This window comes from Haliotis rufescens, unplaced genomic scaffold (genome assembly GCF_023055435.1).
Source record: "Haliotis rufescens isolate VD_foot unplaced genomic scaffold, xgHalRufe1.0.p SCAF_4, whole genome shotgun sequence".
NCBI classification, from domain to species: domain Eukaryota; kingdom Metazoa; phylum Mollusca; class Gastropoda; order Lepetellida; family Haliotidae; genus Haliotis; species Haliotis rufescens.
The window spans coordinates 1,559,708-1,580,507 of NW_025964112.1; the positions used below are offsets into that span (position 1 = coordinate 1,559,708).

The 20,800-nt window shown below is 40.9% G+C and overlaps 1 protein-coding gene across 2 annotated transcripts in view; it reads right to left on the reverse strand.

The window, feature by feature from the left end:
• Positions 1–20,800, reverse strand: part of LOC125372325 (potassium voltage-gated channel subfamily H member 8-like) — a 351,499-nt gene that overhangs the window by 10,136 nt on the left and 320,563 nt on the right. Inside the window, exons 7-13 of one of the 2 annotated variants that reach the window (XM_048381870.1) lie at positions 16,415–16,432; positions 6,992–7,196; positions 5,772–5,966; positions 3,709–3,908; positions 3,147–3,396; positions 878–1,110; positions 15–271 (exon numbers count right to left, since the gene is read on the reverse strand). In XM_048381870.1, coding sequence (XP_048237827.1) covers positions 15–271; positions 878–1,110; positions 3,147–3,396; positions 3,709–3,908; positions 5,772–5,966; positions 6,992–7,196; positions 16,415–16,432 — 1,358 coding nt within the window. The remainder of the gene's footprint in view (positions 1–14; positions 272–877; positions 1,111–3,146; positions 3,397–3,708; positions 3,909–5,771; positions 5,967–6,991; positions 7,197–16,414; positions 16,433–20,800) is intronic. The other variant, XM_048381871.1, reaches the window with a different exon arrangement.

The window sequence follows — 20,800 nt, forward strand, 5'->3', positions numbered from 1 at the left end:
TCCGACAGACAAACCTTGATAATCCCTGCAGATCTCCGTTGGGGACGATCGTATGTAAACTACTGTCAGACTGGTTCAGCAGCGGCGACGACGATGAATGATCTCTTGTGTCTGATTGGTCGGTGTCTTCATCAGCAAACTGGAGCTTGCTGATGAACCCCCCAGCCTTTCTGTCATCATCATCGTCGTCTGTGTTTTCCTCCTCATCCTCGGAGATGGAGGGCAGCGTGATGACGGGGGCGATGGGGCTCTCCTCCTCTTCTTCATCCTCCTACAGACAACCAACAATGGTGGATCACAGTCAAGGGCCAAACATTGTTGCTATTCCTTGAAAGGATGACACATTCGCATGATGGCATGGGGATGGTCATTTTATTTTCAATCAGTGGCCTGCAGAGTCATTATGTCTCGGGTAGCCAAACCAGGGGTTGATAGTGTGAGCACATATGCTATTAATTAAACACCTGGAGGAAGTCTGCCGCCTTGTTTTATTTTCTTGGTTCCACAATGCCATACTTCTGGAAATCACAATTTCACAAGGATCCTCACACAAAATGAAACAAATCTGATCAACATTACAAAGCTAGGGTGCAAATCTTAGCATGACAATACTGGGTCAAAACTCAAAATAAGGAAAAACTTACTACATACTAATTAGACATGGATGTTTGCATGAATGGCCAAAAATACTGTAGATGACATTTTCAATTAAAGAACAGACAGATGAAAAGCACCATCAATCATGATAGGTCAACGACCTATTCAACAAATAGGGCGGTAACATATTCATGTCTAGTGTCCCCAAATGTGGGATTATGCAATTCACATTCAAGCAATACATTGTTTAAATAGAGGTAAAAAAAGGGGAGACAACTACCGTTGTGACTATAGAGGACGAGTCGTCATGACCTTCTCTTAAGTTGTATGTGAGGTCATGTTGAATTTCTTGAGCAAATTTTTCAGAGAATTCTGGATATAGGGCAAGTGCATCTAGCAGACCCTTCAGGTTGATGCATAGAAGTTCACAGTACGCTAATGACCGCACGTCACAGGCCGAGATGCTGATTGGTTCCTCAAATGCAATGTCAGTGCCGAACAGGTCGCCTTTTCCTGAAACAAGATGTTTGAATTATGAAACCAAATTTTCAGAGCTTCCTAAAAAGTTGCTATTTTCACAAATTTGGGAAGAAAAACAGAAACATAAGCATACCAAGAACGGCAAGATTAATGAATATATTCTTTCTGTAGTAAAAGTGGTACACCACTAGAGTGTCACCATTAATTCACACTTCAGAAATATCCATGCAAAATTTCAATTTTATGGGCCTTGTGATTTCAGAAAAGATGTTAAAATTTATGAAAGAGATACTTGGATTCAGGTGAGGTGAGAAGTGATTTAGGTGAGGTGAGAAGTGATTCAGGTGAGGTGAGAAGTGATTCAGGTGAGAAGTGATTCAGGTGAGAAATGATTCAGGTGAGGTGAGAAATGATTCAGGTGAGAAGTGATTCAGGTGAGGTGAGAAATGATTCAGGTGAGGTGAGAAATGATTCAGGTGAGGTGAGAAATGATTCAGGTGAGATGAGAAGTGATTCAGGTGAGGTGAGAAGTGATTCAGGTGAGGTGAGAAGTGATTCAGGTGAGAAATGATTCAGGTGAGGGGAGAAATGATCCAAGTGAGTCGAGAAATGATTCAGGTGAGGTAAGAAGTGATTCAGATGAAGTGAGAAGTGATTCAGGTGAGGTGAGAAGTGATTCAGGTGAGGTGAGAAGTGATTCAGGTGAGGTAAGAAGTGATTCAGGTGAGGTGAGAAATTATTGAGGTGAGCAGTGATTCTGGTGAGAAGTGAGAAGGGATTCAGGCAAGAAGTGATTCAGGCGAGAAGTGATTCAGGTGAGGTGAGAAGTGATTCAGGTGAGGTGAGAAGTGATTCAGGTGAGGTGAGAAGTGATTCAGGTAAGGTGAGAAGTGATTCAGGTGAGAAATGATTCAGGTGAGGTGAGAAATGATCCAAGTGAGGTGAGAAATGATTCAGCTGAGGTGAGAAGTGATTCAGGTGAGGTGAGAAGTGATTCAGGTGACAAATGATACAGTTGAGGTGAGAAATGATTCAGGTGAGGTGAGAAGTGATTCAGGTAAGAAATGATTCTGGTGAGGTGAGAAGTTATTCTGGTGAGGTAAGGAGTGATTCAGGTGAGGTAAGAAGTGATTCAGATGAGGTGAGAAGTGATTCAGGTGAGGTGAGAAGTGATTCAGGTGAGGTAAGAAGTGATTCAGGTGAGGTGAGAAATTATTGAGGTGAGCAGTGATTCTGGTGAGAAGTGATTAAGGTGAGGTGAGAAGGGATTCAGGTAAGAAGTGATTCAGGCGAGAAGTGATTCAGGTGAGGTGAGAAGTGATTCAGGCGAGAAGTGATTCAGGTGAGAAGTGATTCAGGTGAGGTGAGAAGTGATTCAGACAAGAAGTGATTCAGGCGAGAAGTGATTCAGGTGAGAAGTGATTCAGGTGAGAAGTGATTCAGATGAAGTAAGAAGTGATTCAGGTGAGGTGAGAAGTGATTCATGTGAGATGAGAAGTGATTCAGGTGAGGTAAGAAGTCATTCAGGTGAGGTGAGAAGTGATTCAGGTGAGCAGTGATTCTGATGAGAAGTGATTCAGGTGAGGTGAGAAGTGATTCAGGTGAGGTGAGAAGTGATTCAGGTGAGGTGAGAAGTGATTCAGGTGAGAAATGATTCAGGTGAGGTGAGAAGTGATTCAGGTGAGAAGTGATTCAGGTGAAGTAAGAAGTGATTCAGGTGAGGTGAGAAGTGATTCAGGTGAAGTGAGAAGTGATTCAGGTGAGGTGAGAAGTGATTCAGGTGAGGTAAGAAGGGATTCAGGCAAGAAGTGATTCAGATGAGCAGTGATTCTGGTGAGAAGTGATTCAGGTGAGAAATGATTCAGGTGAGGTGAGAAGTGATTCAGGTGAGGTAAGAAGGGATTCAGGCAAGAAGTGATTCAGGCGAGAAGTGATTCAGGTGAGGTGAGAATCGATGCAGGTGAACAGTGATTCAGGTGAGGTGAGAAGTGATTCAGGTGAGGTGAGAAGTGATTCAGGTGAGAAGTGATTCAGGCGAGAAGTGATTGGGGTGAGCTGAGAAGACCCACCAAGGATAGCCACGACCATCTCCTCCTTGAGCACTTCCATGGATCCGCTGCAGAGGTAGTAGATGTAGTTGACAGCGTCGCCCTTGTGGAGAAGAAACTCCCCAGGGGCACAGAAGATGCGGCGGGTCTGCAGGGTGATCGACTTCAGACAGCCCTGGGTAGCACTTTCAAAGATTGGGAGGGACAGAATCTCACGGTTCAGGTGAAGTCCGATCTCACCACGCATTTCCTCGGGGAAGTCTTTCAAAATCTGGCAAATACAATATAAATTTCCATCCATTAAACTCTTGTTCAACTCTTACATCCATGACTATTGAAAGTGTATGTTCAAACATTGAAGCTATGACTAGCAGTAACACTGACTTGTGGAATGAGGCCTTAACGTTATGTTGACCACGCATGCAAACAGGTAAACACACCCACACCCACACATGGACACACACACACATACACAGAGAGAGAAAGAGAGAGAGAAAGAGAGAGAGAGAGAAAGAGAGAGAGAGAGAGAGAAAGAGAGAGAGAGAGAGGTAACCTCTACAGCGACCTTGACCACACAACCTACCTCATGAAGGTCAATGCCATTGTTCATGGACCACATGGTTTGGAAGTATTCCTGCATTCGCTGTTTCAGAGTTTTGGGGATGTGGTGGGTACGGAAAAAGTCTTTAAGGTCCTTTGTTCTGGAGTGAAAGTTTTGGCGCCGGGCATACATTCTCTGGATTATTGCAGTGACGTTACCGAAGATGACAGCATGCATCATGGCTGCAACAGGGAGGAGCCTCTTATTGAATGTATGTATACTCACCGCTAAAAGAAACATGAACCATAGAACCACAGAGAAGTATCTATGTTAAGTAGAGATGTTTCCAATGTGTACCACTTCATGACAAAACTATCAATCAGTCAAGTGTTACCACAGTGTCTTTATTCTTATCACGATATGCTGCACGTGATTTCCAAACTTTACACACTAATCCTGCACGAGACAAATGGTGCATCTTGAGTCATGATCTTTGACATCACATGTGATGCGTTCATGAATGTTGGTTCACACAACATACCAGTTTGTTCATTTGTGCATCAAACCAATCTAACAGCTCTTGAATATGAGTAAGTCTTCATATATTAACCAAAATTTATGGTATTCACGTTTCTTTTGTCGGAGTTGGTGTATATATATATATATATACGCCAGTCATCAAAATACCACGGTGTCATTGTTGCAGACACAAAGAAGTTCCAACATGATGTCAATTTACTTTGTGAAATAACATCAAGTAACAAGAAAAGTCCACATCAATTTCATACTTTCAGACAAATATTGCATTTCATTACTTGATACAAAATACAGTATGGATATTTCAATCACATTACAGTTATATTTCTGAGCTGCTTCTCAGACGATCTCACTATGTCAATCCATCTTTTCTTTCTTCACAATTTATATCATTGCATGATTTAAATAAGAAGTTTTTAAGACATTTCGCACTCTTGGAACTGGCCATTCCATACTAACACAAATAAGGCTGCGCCATAACAAGTGTGATATTCTCTTAATAACTGGGTATGACAGTCACATATAGTTATTTCAATGACTTTTACAGCATTATCATCACAGTCACAGACTTACACATTTTGCTAAAGTATTTAAACCTTTATACTCATTATAGGTTTGTTCATCTTCCCATGGCAAGAGTATAAAAGTCCAGTTTCCACCCTTGCCGAACTAGGCCTATCTTCCCAAGGCAGGACGATAAAAGTCCAGTTTCCACCCTTGCCGAACTAGGCCTATCTTCCCAAGGCAAGACGATAAAAGTCCAGTTTCCACCCTTGCCGAACTAGGCCTATCTTCCCAAGGCAAGACGATAAAAGTCCAGTTTCCACCCTTGCCGAACTAGGCCTATCTTCCCAAGGCAAGACGATAAAAGTCCAGTTTCCACCCTTGCCGAACTAGGCCTATCTTCCCAAGGCAAGACGATAAAAGTCCAGTTTCCACCCTTGCCGAACTAGGCCTATCTTCCCAAGGCAAGACGATACAAGTCCAGTTTCCACCCTTGCCGAACTAGGCCTGAATTATGGAGTCGTATTTTTGCTGGACTAATGCATAGTTCAATCATAATCGCGTAACAAAATCGACATCAACTTCATAAACAACATTGCGTCGATGGCAGGATGAGCCGAGCATGTGTACCGTCAACTGGGCGTTGACAGATATTTTCCAAATCCTTTCATGCTCAAGTGATGTGAAGCACTTTGCAAGGTAAGACCCTTTTTATGACGATATAGATCTTGATTATCGATCACATTGTCTTGACTAAGAGCTGCCATTTTATTTGAAGCAAATGCAAGTGATGCAATTGGTGGAATCTGATTGGTCAATAGCAGGGACATAGCAGGGACATAACTCCTAATAGCCACTGGCGGTGCTACAGTTGAGCCATGAAATTCCAGCCTAGTCGGGCAAGGGTGGAAACTGGACTTTTGCAGTTGGTTAACACCCTTGTCTTGGGAAGATGAGATTTTTCTCAAAAAGCAATGAGCACTAAAGCTCACCTTGATAAAATAAAAGTACACTATTTCTGAAATCTCATCAATCCTCTACTAAGATACAAAAAGGACTCTTACCTCCAGCAAGCATAGCACACACTGAGAATATTTTCTCGATGTTGGTGTTGGCGGAGACATTGCCGAAACCTACGCTCGTCAGGCTGCTGCAGGTGAAGTAGAGTGCCGTCACGTATGACGTCATGGTATCAACCTCCTCAATGGTGTGATTCACAATCGGGTTCTCAATTCGGTTTCCAAGCTCGTACAGCCAACCTATCAAGCAGATACAGAGTTGCATCCCTTAGGTGTGCCAGAATCCTATCATTATCATTCATGGGTTTGTCAGCATTGTCAGCACCAAACCCATGCTTGTGGGTTTCATTAAAGAAACTGCTTCACTTAATAGCATAGATCAATGCTTATGATGTCAATCACTGGATTGTCTGGTCCTGGCTTGATTATTTACAAACTGACATCTTATAGCTGGAATATTGAGGAGTGAAGATTTAAACAAGAAACAAACAAGCTTTCCTCCCACATCAAGCTCACTCACCTTAATATACCTGAATACTGTTCATAGCGGCAATAAACCCAACTCACTCCCTCACTCATATTTGCATGTCATTCCGATGATGCAGAGATTTGTCTGTTTGTTTGTTGTTTAACGCTGCACTCAGCAATATTCAAACTATATGACAGCAGTTTATAAATAATCAAGTCTGGACCAGACAATGCAGTGATTGACATCATGAGCATCGATCCACGTAATTGGGATATGATGTCATGCATCAACCAAGTCAGCGAGCCTGACCACCTGATCCCGTTAGTCGTCTTTTACGGCAAGCATGGGTTCTATTCTACCCCTGATCTTCATGGGTCGATGGTGCGGAGAGTTTGATAGAGTCTTATGATGACATGGCCTGTCTCATTGTCTCGGGGAAGAGAAACAAGATGGGACAATGAAACAGCATTCATGATTGGTTTGGATGAGGAAGTTAGTTTCTGTTCTTATTTCACAAGGACTTTCAATGCAATTAATCTAGAGCCTAAAACTTTCCATAGTTATATTTTACCTCCACAAAAATTGCCAAAAACTGGTCTGGCTCAACAATGAAATTTAAAAAACCAGCCGAAATACTGCACTTACAAAATGAGACACTCTGTCAATGTGACAGAGAATACTTTCATCACTCCAAGAAATGGAAGTCCTCGATAACCAGAAAAAACATTTATCTTTTTGTGTAAATCCAAATCATGATCCCTCTCACGCATGTACTGCTGAAAGAAGTCCGTCTTACCAACTGTCCTGTTCATTGGATTATCTTCAATTTCATTCTTGCCGATGGCGAACCAGATGCAGGCCATCCAATGAGCAGCCAGCGCAAACATGGACATGAGCAGAGTGAGGACGAGGACGCTGTACTGGGAGTACCGGTCCAGCTTCTGCAACAACCTCGCCAACCGCAACAGTCTTGCCACTTTCAGCAGATGGATGAGGGTGCCCTGTTGAGCACACAGTGTTAGAGATGACATACACACCACCACGTGGGGAGGTCACGGGTACTGAAGCTCACCTGACATTATCGCAACACAAAAGTATTAATTTCAAGTCTACTTCCTTATGTTTAACAGGCACATCTGTTCATCTATAGGTGTGTAAACAGTAAATGAAATACATATTTTTTATTATTGTCTGATAATTTTATCTGATTATTTAAATCAACATGATGTTGGAAAATGTTTGGTACAGATGTAAGTGCAATACAAAGAAATATAGAAATCAGGGAATAACCGTTCTTGATATTCTGACGAAACATTCCATTGGGTACTGATGCTACAAGACAAATGGCACTTATTCTCTGTAACATGGGACACTGGGTGAGAAAAACAAATTGAAAATGTTTCAATGTATTTTAGCCTTGGTTTCCCTTGGTATATTAAGTAATAAACTCAACATCAAACACTTTCAGACACACATCAGTAGTTGTTTAGTTTCTTCACCTTTTTAATGTGTACATATTGGAAAAAAATAAATAAGTACAAAGTGGGAACATTTATCAAATAGAAATCCTGCTGGGTTAAATAAATGTCCCTTATATATTGCCCAGTACAGGGTTTGTAAATGAGGAAGATACAAACATTTTGTTGTTGCAAATCTTAATTTTAGAACATTCATGAAGAACTCACAACAGCTGTTACTGAGTCCTGCTGTTATTATAAGGGTAACGCTATTTTTCAGGGCACTATCATTTGCAGAAGCCTTAGGTCTTCCATTAACTGCCCGATGAAGGAGGGCAGTTGAAAAGATCGAGGTCTTCTGCAAATGATAATGCCCTGAAAAATAGCGTTTCCTTTATCATAGCTAAAATGGATGGAATTTGTTATCAAATATAAAGAAACAACAACGTTTTTGAAACATTTACTGCAATCAACATGTCACTGACCCACTTTTACAATTATGGAATCGTCATAGAACAAACCAGATGACGTCACTATTGAACGTGACGTCACCTATCCCTTTCCTATGACATCACCTAACAACGGGCGTGATAATGGCCCGTCGTCAAGCAATATGAGGGCATTATCAAGTTACAGTGGCCCGCTCATTTCTTATAACATGCGGGCGTTTTAATGATAATTCGATCCATTTTAGCTATAAAGAACAATAAACCCTGTTGTTTCTCTTGGTCATTTAAATATGTTATTTACTGGGTAAACAACACTCTTTTACCATTTACAGGAAACTCTTAATTATTGATTGGTCACCGTGTTATCATTAAAAGGACACCTTGTTATCATGTGCAGGACACTCCGTTATCATTAAAAGGACATGGTTCACATTTACAGGACACTCCGTTATCATTAAAAGGACATGGTTCACATTTACAGGACACTCCGTTATCATTAAAAGGACATGGTTCACATTTACAGGACACTCCGTCATCATTAAAAGGACATGGTTCACATTTACAGGACACTCCATTATCGTAAAAAGGACATGGTTCACATTTACAGGACACTCCGTTATCATTAAAAGGACATGGTTCACATTTACAGGGCACTCCATTATCGTTAAAAGGACATGGTTCACGTTTACAGGGCACACTGTTATTGTTAAAAGGACATGGTTCACATTATAAGAATGCTTGACACAACACACAGATGCTTCTGAGACAGCCAAACTAGTTTGGACGAATGACAAGCATTCTAAATAATAATATGAACAGAGGAAGAGAATATATGGATGTCAACTTCTTTATCGTTCACCTGATGAGGAGTCAGCATATACTCTGGAACAGTGTGTTCCTCATAATAAAGAAGTTATTCCATAAATTCTCTTCCTTATGTGTATCACTTCTAAATGCCTTGAATATGAATAAAGGTTACAACCTCTGGTTATAAACATGGCAGAACAAAAACACTGAATGAAATACTCCTGAATGTCCAGTAGGGATGAACAGACTTGGAACTCAAACACTGCGTAGGAATTCTAACTTACTCATAGATTTTAAAACTATTTTTTAAAGAGGTACCATTTCTCTTTATGCAGTTCATCTTGTCAGTCACAAAGGTCTACTACTGAGGCGATGCAACTCATGTAGATACCGTCTTCCTGAGGCAAGGGAATTAACTGACTATAAAAGTCCAGTTTTCACCCTTGCCGAACTAGGCTGGATTTATGGAGTTATATTTTGGCTGGACTAACCTGACTATGCATAGTTCCATCACAATCGCATAACAAACTAGACATCTGATTCGTAAACTGCTTTGAAGATTTCTGTTGATTGTAGAATATGCAATGCATGTGTACCGTCAACTTAGCATCAACAGATATTTTCCAAATCTTTTAATGTTTTTAATCAAGGTGCTCACATGATTTGATGCACTTCGCGAAGTTTATTACGACTTAGATCTTGATAAGCGATCAGATCGTCTTGACTGGGCACCACCATCTTGTTTGAAGCTAAAGCAAGTGATACGAGAGGTAGAATCTGATTTGTCAATAGGAGGGACACAGAAGGGACATAATTCATACTAGCCACTGGTGGCGCTACGATCGAGCCCAGAAATTCCCGCCTAGTTCAGCAAGGGTGGAAACTGGACTTTTGTAGTCAGGTAACTGCCTTGCCTCGGGAACATGCATGATGGTGGACACTGACTCATCCTGAACCATGCTACACTGATTGTACTTGTAAATAACACACGTTTCTGGTATACCATGTCAAACAACTTGTGGCTTCCAATTTTCTTTAGTTTCCATTCAATTGAAATCTAACATTTTACATTGTCACTGTTTTTATGTCTGTAGTTTTTGGTGATAGCTATTGAGTGAGTGAGTGAGTTGGGTTATACACCACTTTTAACAGTATTCCAGTTACATCACAGTGTGTCAGCTTGATGTGTGAGGAAAGCCTGAAGTGATGCAGCTCTCAGACATTTACCACTTTGGTGAAACCCACGAGCATGGGTATGGTGCCAACCAGCCTAGAAACACAATCCAGATGAACTGTCATTCGAACCCATGATCACAGACTTCTGGCATGCCCAAGGGATGCAACTCTGCACAGCAAATTGCCACACCTTAGATGACTGAACCTTCTGCATGCCCCTCAAAACGGAGGCATACAATTGACTTATCATTTTACCTTCCAGAGCTCCAGATAAGCTTTTGGTGTTGTGGGTATTTTACCCATGCATTTTAAAATCATTGGGTATCAGTAATTCTATATGGGTATTCAATTTCTGTTACCCACTAGTTTTTACACATGTGGATATTTAAGTTAAATATTTAAAAACACTATTCATCTAGTCCCTGCAAACTGGTAGTTCCTAAAGAAAGTGTGATGGCAAATGATTATGATGTAACTGTCATCATGGAGTTTGGCAAGGTTGAAGGAATGCCTGTTTATAATTTCCAAATAAGTTGCTGATTTGCTATTCGAATACGCAGGGTTACTTCATAATATTTTGATGATACGCACAAGTTTTATTTTTGTAGCGTATCTGTAATGTTTGTTGCGTATTTGATACGCTTTGATGTTATTTTATTGTATATTTCTGCATTTCTGATGCGTATTTTACGCAGATACGCAGCTTATCTGGAGCTCTGACCTTCGTACAGTAGCCTGTTTGAACACGACACGAAGATACCAGTGTCAAGTGTATATCTTCAGTACCACACTAAAACACTGAAGACACCACATGGCTGAATGTTTGTTTGTTTGTTTGTTTGTTGTTTAACGCTGCACTCAACAATATTCCAGCTATATGATGGCGGTATGTAAATAATCGAGTCTGGACCAGACAATCCAGTGATTGACATCATGAACATCGATCCACGCAACTGGGATACGATGACAAGCATCAATCAAGTCAGTGAGCTGTTATTTGTCTCTTATGACAACCATAGTCGCCTTTTATAGCAAGCATGGGTTGCTGATGACCTATTCTACCCTGGATCTGCAGGGGTCAAATGGCCGACTGAGGCTGAGTGAGTGAGTGAGTGAGCGGGGTTTCACACTACTTTAAGCAATATTCCAGCCATATTGTGAAAATATACCTGTAATCAAAATATTTAACAAAAATATATTGCATTAAAACATGCAGATATTCATTGTGATAAATATTCAACAGGAATACTTGATAGACACGTGCTTGTCATTTGCATATAATCGACGTGGGAGGTGGAATTAAATCTCAAGTTACAGCCATACATTGTTTGCTGTGGTCATGGTGTGTGGGTGGGCATTCACAGTTCCAACAAATATAACAGTTCAGTCAGTACATCATGAAACATTATGGTTTGAACTATCAGGCATGCTGTACTATTTATTCCCACACTTGTGTTATCAATCATTCATGTATTGACATCACAAATCAATTTTGAGATATCAAAAAAATCCTTTATGTTTTTTTAGATATCACTAAATCAAATTATTGAATAAAAAATGAATTAGTGACATCACAAATTCAATTTTTGAAATCACAAAATTAATTTTAGATATCACAAATTTGAAAAGAATTCTAGTTTCATGAAAAAAATGAATTCTCCATTTATGTCCTACTACAGTGAATCACTAAGCTGCTTGCCACCAATAATGTCTGTCAAAGTAGACACAATTTATGGATAACATAAGACTTAAAAATGGTATAAGTGTCTATATCGAAACGTCAGCCTTACATGTTTTTTGTTTGTTGTTTAACGCCGCACTCAACAATATTCCAGCTATATGACGGCGGTCTGTAAATAATCGAGTCTGGACCAGACAATCCAGTGATTGATGTCATGAGCATCTATCCACACAATTGGGATAGATGACATGCATCAACCAAGTCAGTGAGCCTGACCACCCGATCCCGTTAGTCGCCTCTTATGACAAGCATAGTCGCCTTTTACAGCAAGCATGAGTTGCTCGTCAACCTTACAGTAAACAAATAAGTTGTTATCCATAAATTGTGTCTACTTTGTCATCCGTCAACTTCTAAGTAATGTCTATCAATCATTTCAATAATCTCTGTCTTGCTTATCATGCCTAAAATACATTGGATATATTTTGGGGGGCTATTTTGTTTGGTAAAATATAAAAAAATAGGTTAATTTTTTTTATGCTGAATATGACATTCTGATAATAAGTTAAACTCCCCACACTCCCAGTCGTCAATCTATAAATCAAATTTGTGATATCGCTAATTCATTTTGTGATATCAATATATGAATTACTGATATCATAAAATCAGGGATAAATAGTAAAACGACACCTCATATAGAACAAAATCATGGACATCACGGCAAAGGAATTTCTGGATATATTACAAACTTTACTTTATTGTCTAATAACAATAGTTTTTGTTAGTGATGTTTGAAATTACATGTACCGTCAATCTTAGTGGAGTGAGTGAGTGAGTGAGTGAGTGAGTGAAGAGTGGGTGAGTGAGTGCTTGAGTGCTTGAGTGAGTAAAGTTGTCTCCACAATGAACAGGAGTAAGTGAGCATGGTATTACAGCACTCTGAGATATATTCCAGCAATATTAGGCGGGGGACACCTGAAATGGGATGCAGACATTGTTTCCATGTGGGGAATTAAACCCTAACCCTGGGCGTAGCGAGCGAGCACCATAACCACTAGGCTACCCTTTCACCCCTTGAGCAGTGCTTTCCTTGTACAAAACTTTGGCACTATTTAGCATGATAGAATGATCATGATCTGTTGGCATTAAACTATTATTATGAATTACCAGTTTCAAATGGAAAATCATTTCAGTCAAAGCACACTGGTAAGTCTTAATTTGGAATATAAAAAACAACAATTCACAGTTGCTTGACGTTTACAGAAAATGGTGGGCAAAGGTGACAATGAAGGTTGATTATCCGGACAGGCCGCTATGAGCTGAGACAGCCAAGGGACACAACTCTGCACAGTGTACTCCTTCATGTCCGCATGGTCTGTCTTTGCTGGTTGGAGTCTGTTGAAGTTCGACATGACACCACGACAGCCAGGAGTTCCACCTTGAGCCTACCAGATACTCTACATGTAAGTCAACATACCCTACATCTCTCAACAGTCATCACAGAAACATTATAGAACACACTTAATCCGGGTAAAATGTAAAATGTAAAATGAAACAGTTTTATTGGTTTTTCAACATAAGACCAGACAAATCTAAATACTTGTTTCACAGATCTGAGTGTCACCTCACCCCACTTCACCCTCACTCACCCCACCTTTCCCCAAACCACCAATCCTCATCCCATCCCCCCTACCCACACCCCATCCCCATCCTATCTACTTTCACCCATCCTTTTCCCAAACCACCAATCCTAAACCCCATCCCCCCTATCCACACCCCATCCTACCTACCCTCACCAACCCTTTCCCCAAACCACCAATCCTCATCCCATACCCCTACCCACACCCCATCCTACCTACCCTCACCCACCCTTTCCCCAACTCCCTTCATTTCACCCCACCCCACCTACCCTAACCCCAGCTTCCCCTACCCTCAACCAACAACCCTCACCCCCCAGGTGAAGGTGACGAAATACTGTCTGAACAGAACGAATTTTACAAAAACCGATTCTCATCTAGAAGTTCTGAAAGGGAACATACTTTTGAAGTCAGACAAGTATTAGATGATGTTGATACCCCTGTACTTAGTAACTCACTTGCGGATAGCCTTGAAAAACCTATTGAAATGTTTGAACTTGCAAAAGTTGTTAAATCATTGAAGAATAACAAAAGCCCTGACCTGGATGGGTTTCCAGCTGAATTTTTAAAATTCTTTTGGAATGACTTAGGTGTTTTGGTTTTTAGGTATATAAATGAAACTTTCCAAAAAAATCAAATTACCTTAACTATAAATAGAGGAATAATTACATGTATTCCGAAACAAAACAAAAACAGAAGGCTGCTGAAAAACTGGCGACCAATTTCTCTTCTAAATACTATATATATAAAATTTTAAGTTCTTGTGTAGCAAACAGAATTAAGAAAACATTAGATACGCTTATACATAGTGACCAAACTGGCTTTATACCTGGCCGATGTGTAAATGAAAATTTGAGAACCATGTATGATATCATGTACGAGCTGAAAGAGCAAAACAGGGCAGGACTTTTATTACTCATTGATTTTGAAAAGTCTTTCCAAAATATTTATTGAATTGGTTATGAACAAATTTGGTTTTGGACCAAACATAATTAAATGGGTTAATATCTTAACTAAGAATGCATCATCTTGTGTAATACAAAATGGACACCTCTCCACATTTTTTCAGAACCAAAGAGGATGCCGACAAGGTGACCCACTTTCACCCTACCTATTTTTGCTTGTAGCTGAGATACTAGGAATAATGATTAGGAATAATAAAGGCATAAAAGGTATAACAATAAATGATTTGGAGTATAAATAAGGTCAATATGCAGATGATACACAGTTATTTTTAGATGGATCTGAAGAGTGTCTAAGAGCTGCAATTGATACTTTGAATACATTTTATAGAATATCCGGTCTGAAGGTAAATATTGACAAAACTAAAGCTATATGGATAGGTTCAATGGCAGGAAACAGCATCAAACTCTGTGAGGACATAATACTAGACTGGCATGAGGGAAACTTTGAAGTCTTGGGAATAATATTTAATCCCACATTACATTATCTGTGGGTAATAAATACAAGAAAAAGACTCAAACATATTAATAGATTACTGGGAAACTGGAAAAAAAGACATCTAACATTAATAGGTAAAATCACAGTTATAAAGACTCTTTCAACATTAGTTCATATATTTTCAGCACTTCCAAACCCACCTGATGATTTTATTGGAAAATTGAATAAACTATTTTATACATTCATTTGGAATAACAAACCAGACAAAATAAAAATATCTACCTTGATAAGGAAATATGAAGAAGGTGGTCTGAGAATGATAGATACCCGCAAATTTATTAATTCATTGAAATTATCATTTTTAAGGACAAGTTTACAACCCTCACCCCGAACCACTCCTTCTCAACCCCATACCCCATACATTCACACACCGCCCTACCCTCACCCCCTACCCTTACCTCACCCTACCTACCCTCACCCTAACACCCCCTCAAACAGGTAATAACTATAATACTTCATCTATCAATTCACAGCTGGGTTCGAATCCCGGATGGGACTCAACCCCAAAAAAGTACCAGAATTTGTAATTGACTAAGTGTTATCCTAAATCTAAACTTGTTACGTTATACTCCAAAGAAGTTAACGAACACAGATTTTTTCATGTGACAATAGTTTTTCTGACAGGTGTGTACTGCAACACACTTGTGGGTGTTCTGTAACTTGTTCTGATTAGCATAGAACTGACCCCTGGTGGGCGTGGACTATACAATTATACAATTGTACCCTAGCAAATATGAGAAGAGGCACAATGCAGTAATAAATATAGCCACTAATTCATATTTCTTTAAAAAGAAAAGACAAATTAGTTTTGGTATAAACAATCTGCGAAGCAAGTAATTGAGTTTATCTCGCCTAATTGTTTTTCCCCCACAATAATTCCATTTATTAGTACCAAATGTCAGAGCGAATTCATAAAAGTGCCAACACATGAGGGGATCAAACACACCTAATATAATTACACTTCAAGGTGCTGTAGATGGGATGAGAAACTGGTTCAATTACTTTGCAAAATGGATTTCAATCCCAAAATGTTGATACAGCCGAAATGTGTTGCCTGTCATGTAGTACAACTTGACCAGTATGGAGCAGCAGGCAGACAGTTGGAGCGTTCTCTCACAATCTGTCACCAGCTTTAATTGTATCAATCATCCAAAAAGAATTCACTTTTTTTTGCAGCCATAACTTTTTTTTTATGCCCATAAAATATTGATCTCTGTAAGGTGGACGCATATCCTAACAGGTCTACACACCTAAATCCAGGTTTGAAAGTTCATTAGATGATCGATTGTCATCCAGATGAGACTCCTTCAGCAAATGCTATTAGCCTGTCTATGCTGAACAAGTAGATTGGTGTACGGCTGATGCATTCAGTTTTAAAACCACCAGAATAAGAGGAGTGGATAGAGTTGCATGCATATTCTCAGAATGTCACTCCCTCAGTGTATCCAGGCAAAAGGATGATAATATGCAGGATGTACTTGTATACATTCCAAGACTTGTGAAAAATAGTTTTGAAATATTTCCATCACCAGTGAAAGGCTAAAGTTCACTCACGATATGATATCCAGTATTCTGTAATTTCAGTGTAGAAAACATAAACCTTGGGAATATAATGAACAACAGCACGGTCAACATACACGGGTTCAGTAGGCTGCATGCATTCATTGGTCAGGGTAAAACAACTCAGGAAATACGAAGGGATGTAATAACGTGGTATACACCAGCATGGCAAAGTTTCCAACTTGCTGCATGTCAATTGGATCAAAGGGCCACTTAGACAGGACAATAATAAACACAGTGCCACCACACTGAAGCTGACCTGGATATATGTAGTCAACAGTTTAAAACATCAAATGAGACAGATGCTGAACAAACGTTATTGACAGCATTGATGTTCAAATATTTTCTGCATCAACTCAAAATGTGATGTCATCTTCAGGAGGAACATACACTCTCAGCACCATCAGTCTGGCTCTTTAAGAGAAGTCTACACAGCCAAATATGCATTTTGAGAGAATTTAGGAACATAGTGCAAAGGTCACAAATAAACCAGAACCCTACAACAAACTACACAATTATCAAGGTTTATTAATTTTGAAAAAGAATGGACATTAGAAGTTTCAGCTTTCAACATGGTCAAAGTGTATGGGACAAATCAAGGTCAAAATGAAGACAAATAGCAAAAAACAAACAACCCAAGAACAGATACGTTAACCCATTATGTACCAAGTGTCATTACATTTCGACCAACCATGACTGAACACTGAACATAAATAACTTTCTAAATATGACTGCCGTAGTGGCCATATTGAAAATAAGATTCGAACTTCTTTAACATTTTTGTTTGTTTGTTGTTTAACGCTGCACTCAGCAATATTACAGCTATATGACGGCGATCTGTAAATAATCAAGTCTGGACCAGACAATCCAGCCATTGATGTCACGAGCATGGATCCACAAATTCAGATGTCATCATTGGTGGGAACAAGTGTCAGCTTCATCGCTCGAGGAGATGTTTACAATGTGAGGAAATGCATTTGGAGAGAACATAGGAGCATGGTCAAAGGGTAAAGGGCAAAGGGCAAAGGGCAAATCAATCAAATTTCAAATATCACAAGAAAAACCTGAACATTCATGTTCATTCTGACTACACATGTATCTCATTTCATTACATTTTGATAAAAAAAGGCCGAGTAACGTCCGTAAATAGTTTTTTCAATATGGCTGCTGTGGTGGCCATATTGAAAATAAGATTCAAACCTCTTGAACAGGTTGGGATGTCATCCCACAAGTACATGTATGTGAACTTTCCTTTGGTCCAGTTGTTTACGACTGATGAATGATGACTGACGACAGAAAAACAGGCCTCGACATCAGCTCACTTGACTTTCAGTCAGGTGAGCTAAATATTTAGATTTGAGATCAAACAGGTAATTATTACATTTAGAACTGGCTACATACCAACTACTGACATGATGCATCATTCGCCAAAATTATGTCTGATGCTATTCCCTATTTTTGACCACATGTTCCCATGTTTTTTCAGGCGAGCAATTGACTTGCCTTTGCATGTGTTTATTATGAGGCAGGATACAATCACCTTTTTTCAAACACCTGGTGTCATCCCCTTATTATGAATAAATACATTCTCATAAATAATAAAATGGTTGTGTCCTTTTATTTGTTCCAGCATGATTGTTGATGGCTTTGCAAGATGGGACGGGATTTGGGACCTATTCTGCCCTGGAATCTCCATGTAGAATCCACAGGGTATTTAGGCCCTATTCTGCCGTGGAATCTCCATGTAGACAACCACGGGGGTATTGAGGACCTATTCTGCCCTTGAATCTCCATGTAGACAACCACGGGATTTGGGACCTATTCTGCCCTGGAATCTCCATGTAGAATCCACAGGGTATTTAGGCCCTATTCTGCCGTGGAATCTCCATGTAGACAACCACGGGGTATTGAGGACCTATTCTGTCCTGGAATCTCCATGTAGACAACCATGGGGGTATTTAGGCCCTATTCTGCCGTGGAATCTCCATGTAGACAACCACGGGGGTATTGAGGACCTATTCTGCCCTTGAATCTCCATGTAGACAACCACGGGATTTGGGACCTATTCTGCCCTGGAATCTCCATGTAGAATCCACAGGGTATTTAGGCCCTATTCTGCCGTGGAATCTCCATGTAGACAACCACGGGGGTATTGAGGACCTATTCTGCCCTTGAATCTCCATGTAGACAACCACGGGATTTGGGACCTATTCTGCCCTGGAATCTCCATGTAGAATCCACAGGGTATTTAGGCCCTATTCTGCCCTGGAATCTCCATGTAGACAACCATGGGGTATTGAGGACCTATTCTGTCCTGGAATCTCCATGTAGACAACCATGGGGGTATTTAGGACCTATTCTGTCCTGGAATCTCCATGTAGACAACCATGGGGGTATTTAGGACATATTCTGCCCTGTAATCTCCATGTAGAATCCACAGGGTATTTAGGCCCTATTCTGCCGTGGAATCTCCATGTAGACAACCCCGGGGTATTGAGGACCTATTCTGCCCTGGAATCTCCATGTAGACAACCACGGGGGTATTCAGGACATATTCTGTCCTGGAATCTCCATGTAGACAACTATGGGGGTATTTAGGACCTATTCTGCCCTGTAATCTCCATGTAGAATCCACAGGGTATTTAGGCCCTATTCTGCCTTGGAATCTCCATGTAGACAACCCCGGGGTATTGAGGACCTATTCTGCCCTGGAATCTCCATGTAGACAACCCCGGGATATTGAGGACATATTCTGTCCTGGAATCTCCATGTAGACAACCATGGGCGTATTTAGGACCTATTCTGTCCTGGAATCTCCATGTAGACAACCATGGGGGTATTTAGGACCTATTCTGCCCTGGAATCTCCATGTAGACAACCATGGGGTATTGAGGACCTATTCTACCCTAGAATATCCATGTAGACAACCCCGGGGTATTGAGGACCTATTCTGTCCTGGAATCTCCATGTAGACAACCACAGGGGTATTGAGGACCTATTCTGCCCTGGAATCTCCATGTAGACAACCATGGGGGTATTTAGGACCTATTCTGTCCTGGAATCTCCATGTAGACAACCATGGGGGTATTTAGGACCTATTCTGCCCTGGAATCGCCATGTAGACAACCACGGGGGTATTTAGGACCTATTCTGCCTTGGAATCTCCATGTAGACAACCACGGGGGTATTTAGGACCTATTCTGCCTTGGAATCTCCATGTAGACAACCATGGGGGTATTTAGGACCTATTCTGCCCTGGAATCTCCATGTAGACAACCACGGGGGTATTGAGGACCTATTCTGCCCTGGAATCTCCATGTAGACAACCACGGGGGTATTCAGGACCTATTCTGCCCTGGAATCTCCATGTAGACAACCACGGGGGTATTGAGGACCTATTCTGCCTTGGAATCTCCATGTAGACAACCACTGAGGTATTTAGGACCTATTCTGCCCTGGAATCTCCATGTAGACAACCACGGGGGTATTGAGGACTTATTCTGCCCTGGAATCTCCATGTAGACAACCAGGGGGGATTGAGGACCTATCCTGCCCTGGAATCTCCATGTAGACAACCATGGGGGTATTGAGGCCCTATTCTGCCCTGGAATCTCCATGTAGACAACCACGGGGGTATTCAGGCCCTATCCTGCCCTGGAATCTCCATGTAGACAACCACGGGGGTATTCAGGCCCTATCCTGCCCTGGAATCTCCATTTCGACAATCTTGGAGTACTTGGGTTGTATTCTGCCCTGGAATCTCCATGTAGACAACCACAGAGGTATTTAGGACCTATTCTGACCTGGAATCTCCATGTAGACAACCACGGGGGTATTCAGGCCCTATTCTGCCCTGGAATCTCCATGTAGACAACCACGGGGGTATTGAGGACCTATTCTGCCCTGGAATCTCCATGTAGACAACCACGGGGTATTTAGGCCCTATCCTGCCCTGGAATCTCCATGTAGACAACCACGGGGGTATTCAGGCCCTATTCTGCCCTGGAATCTCCATGTAGACAACCACGGGGGTATTGAGGACCTATTCTGCCCTGGAATCTCCATGTAGACAACCACGGGGTATTTAGGCCCTATCCTGCCCTGGAATCTCCATGTAGACAACCACGGGGGTATTCAGGCCCTATCCTGCCCTGGAATCTCCATTTCGACAATCTTGGAGTACTTGGGATGTATTCTGCCCTGGAATCTCCATGTAGACAACCACAGAGGTATTTAGGACCTATTCTGACCTGGAATCTCCATGTAGACAACCACGGGGGTATTTAGGACATATTCTGCCCTGAAATATCCATTTCAACAATCTTGGAGTTCTTGGGATGTATTCTGCCGTGGAATCTCTATGTAGACAACCACGGGGGT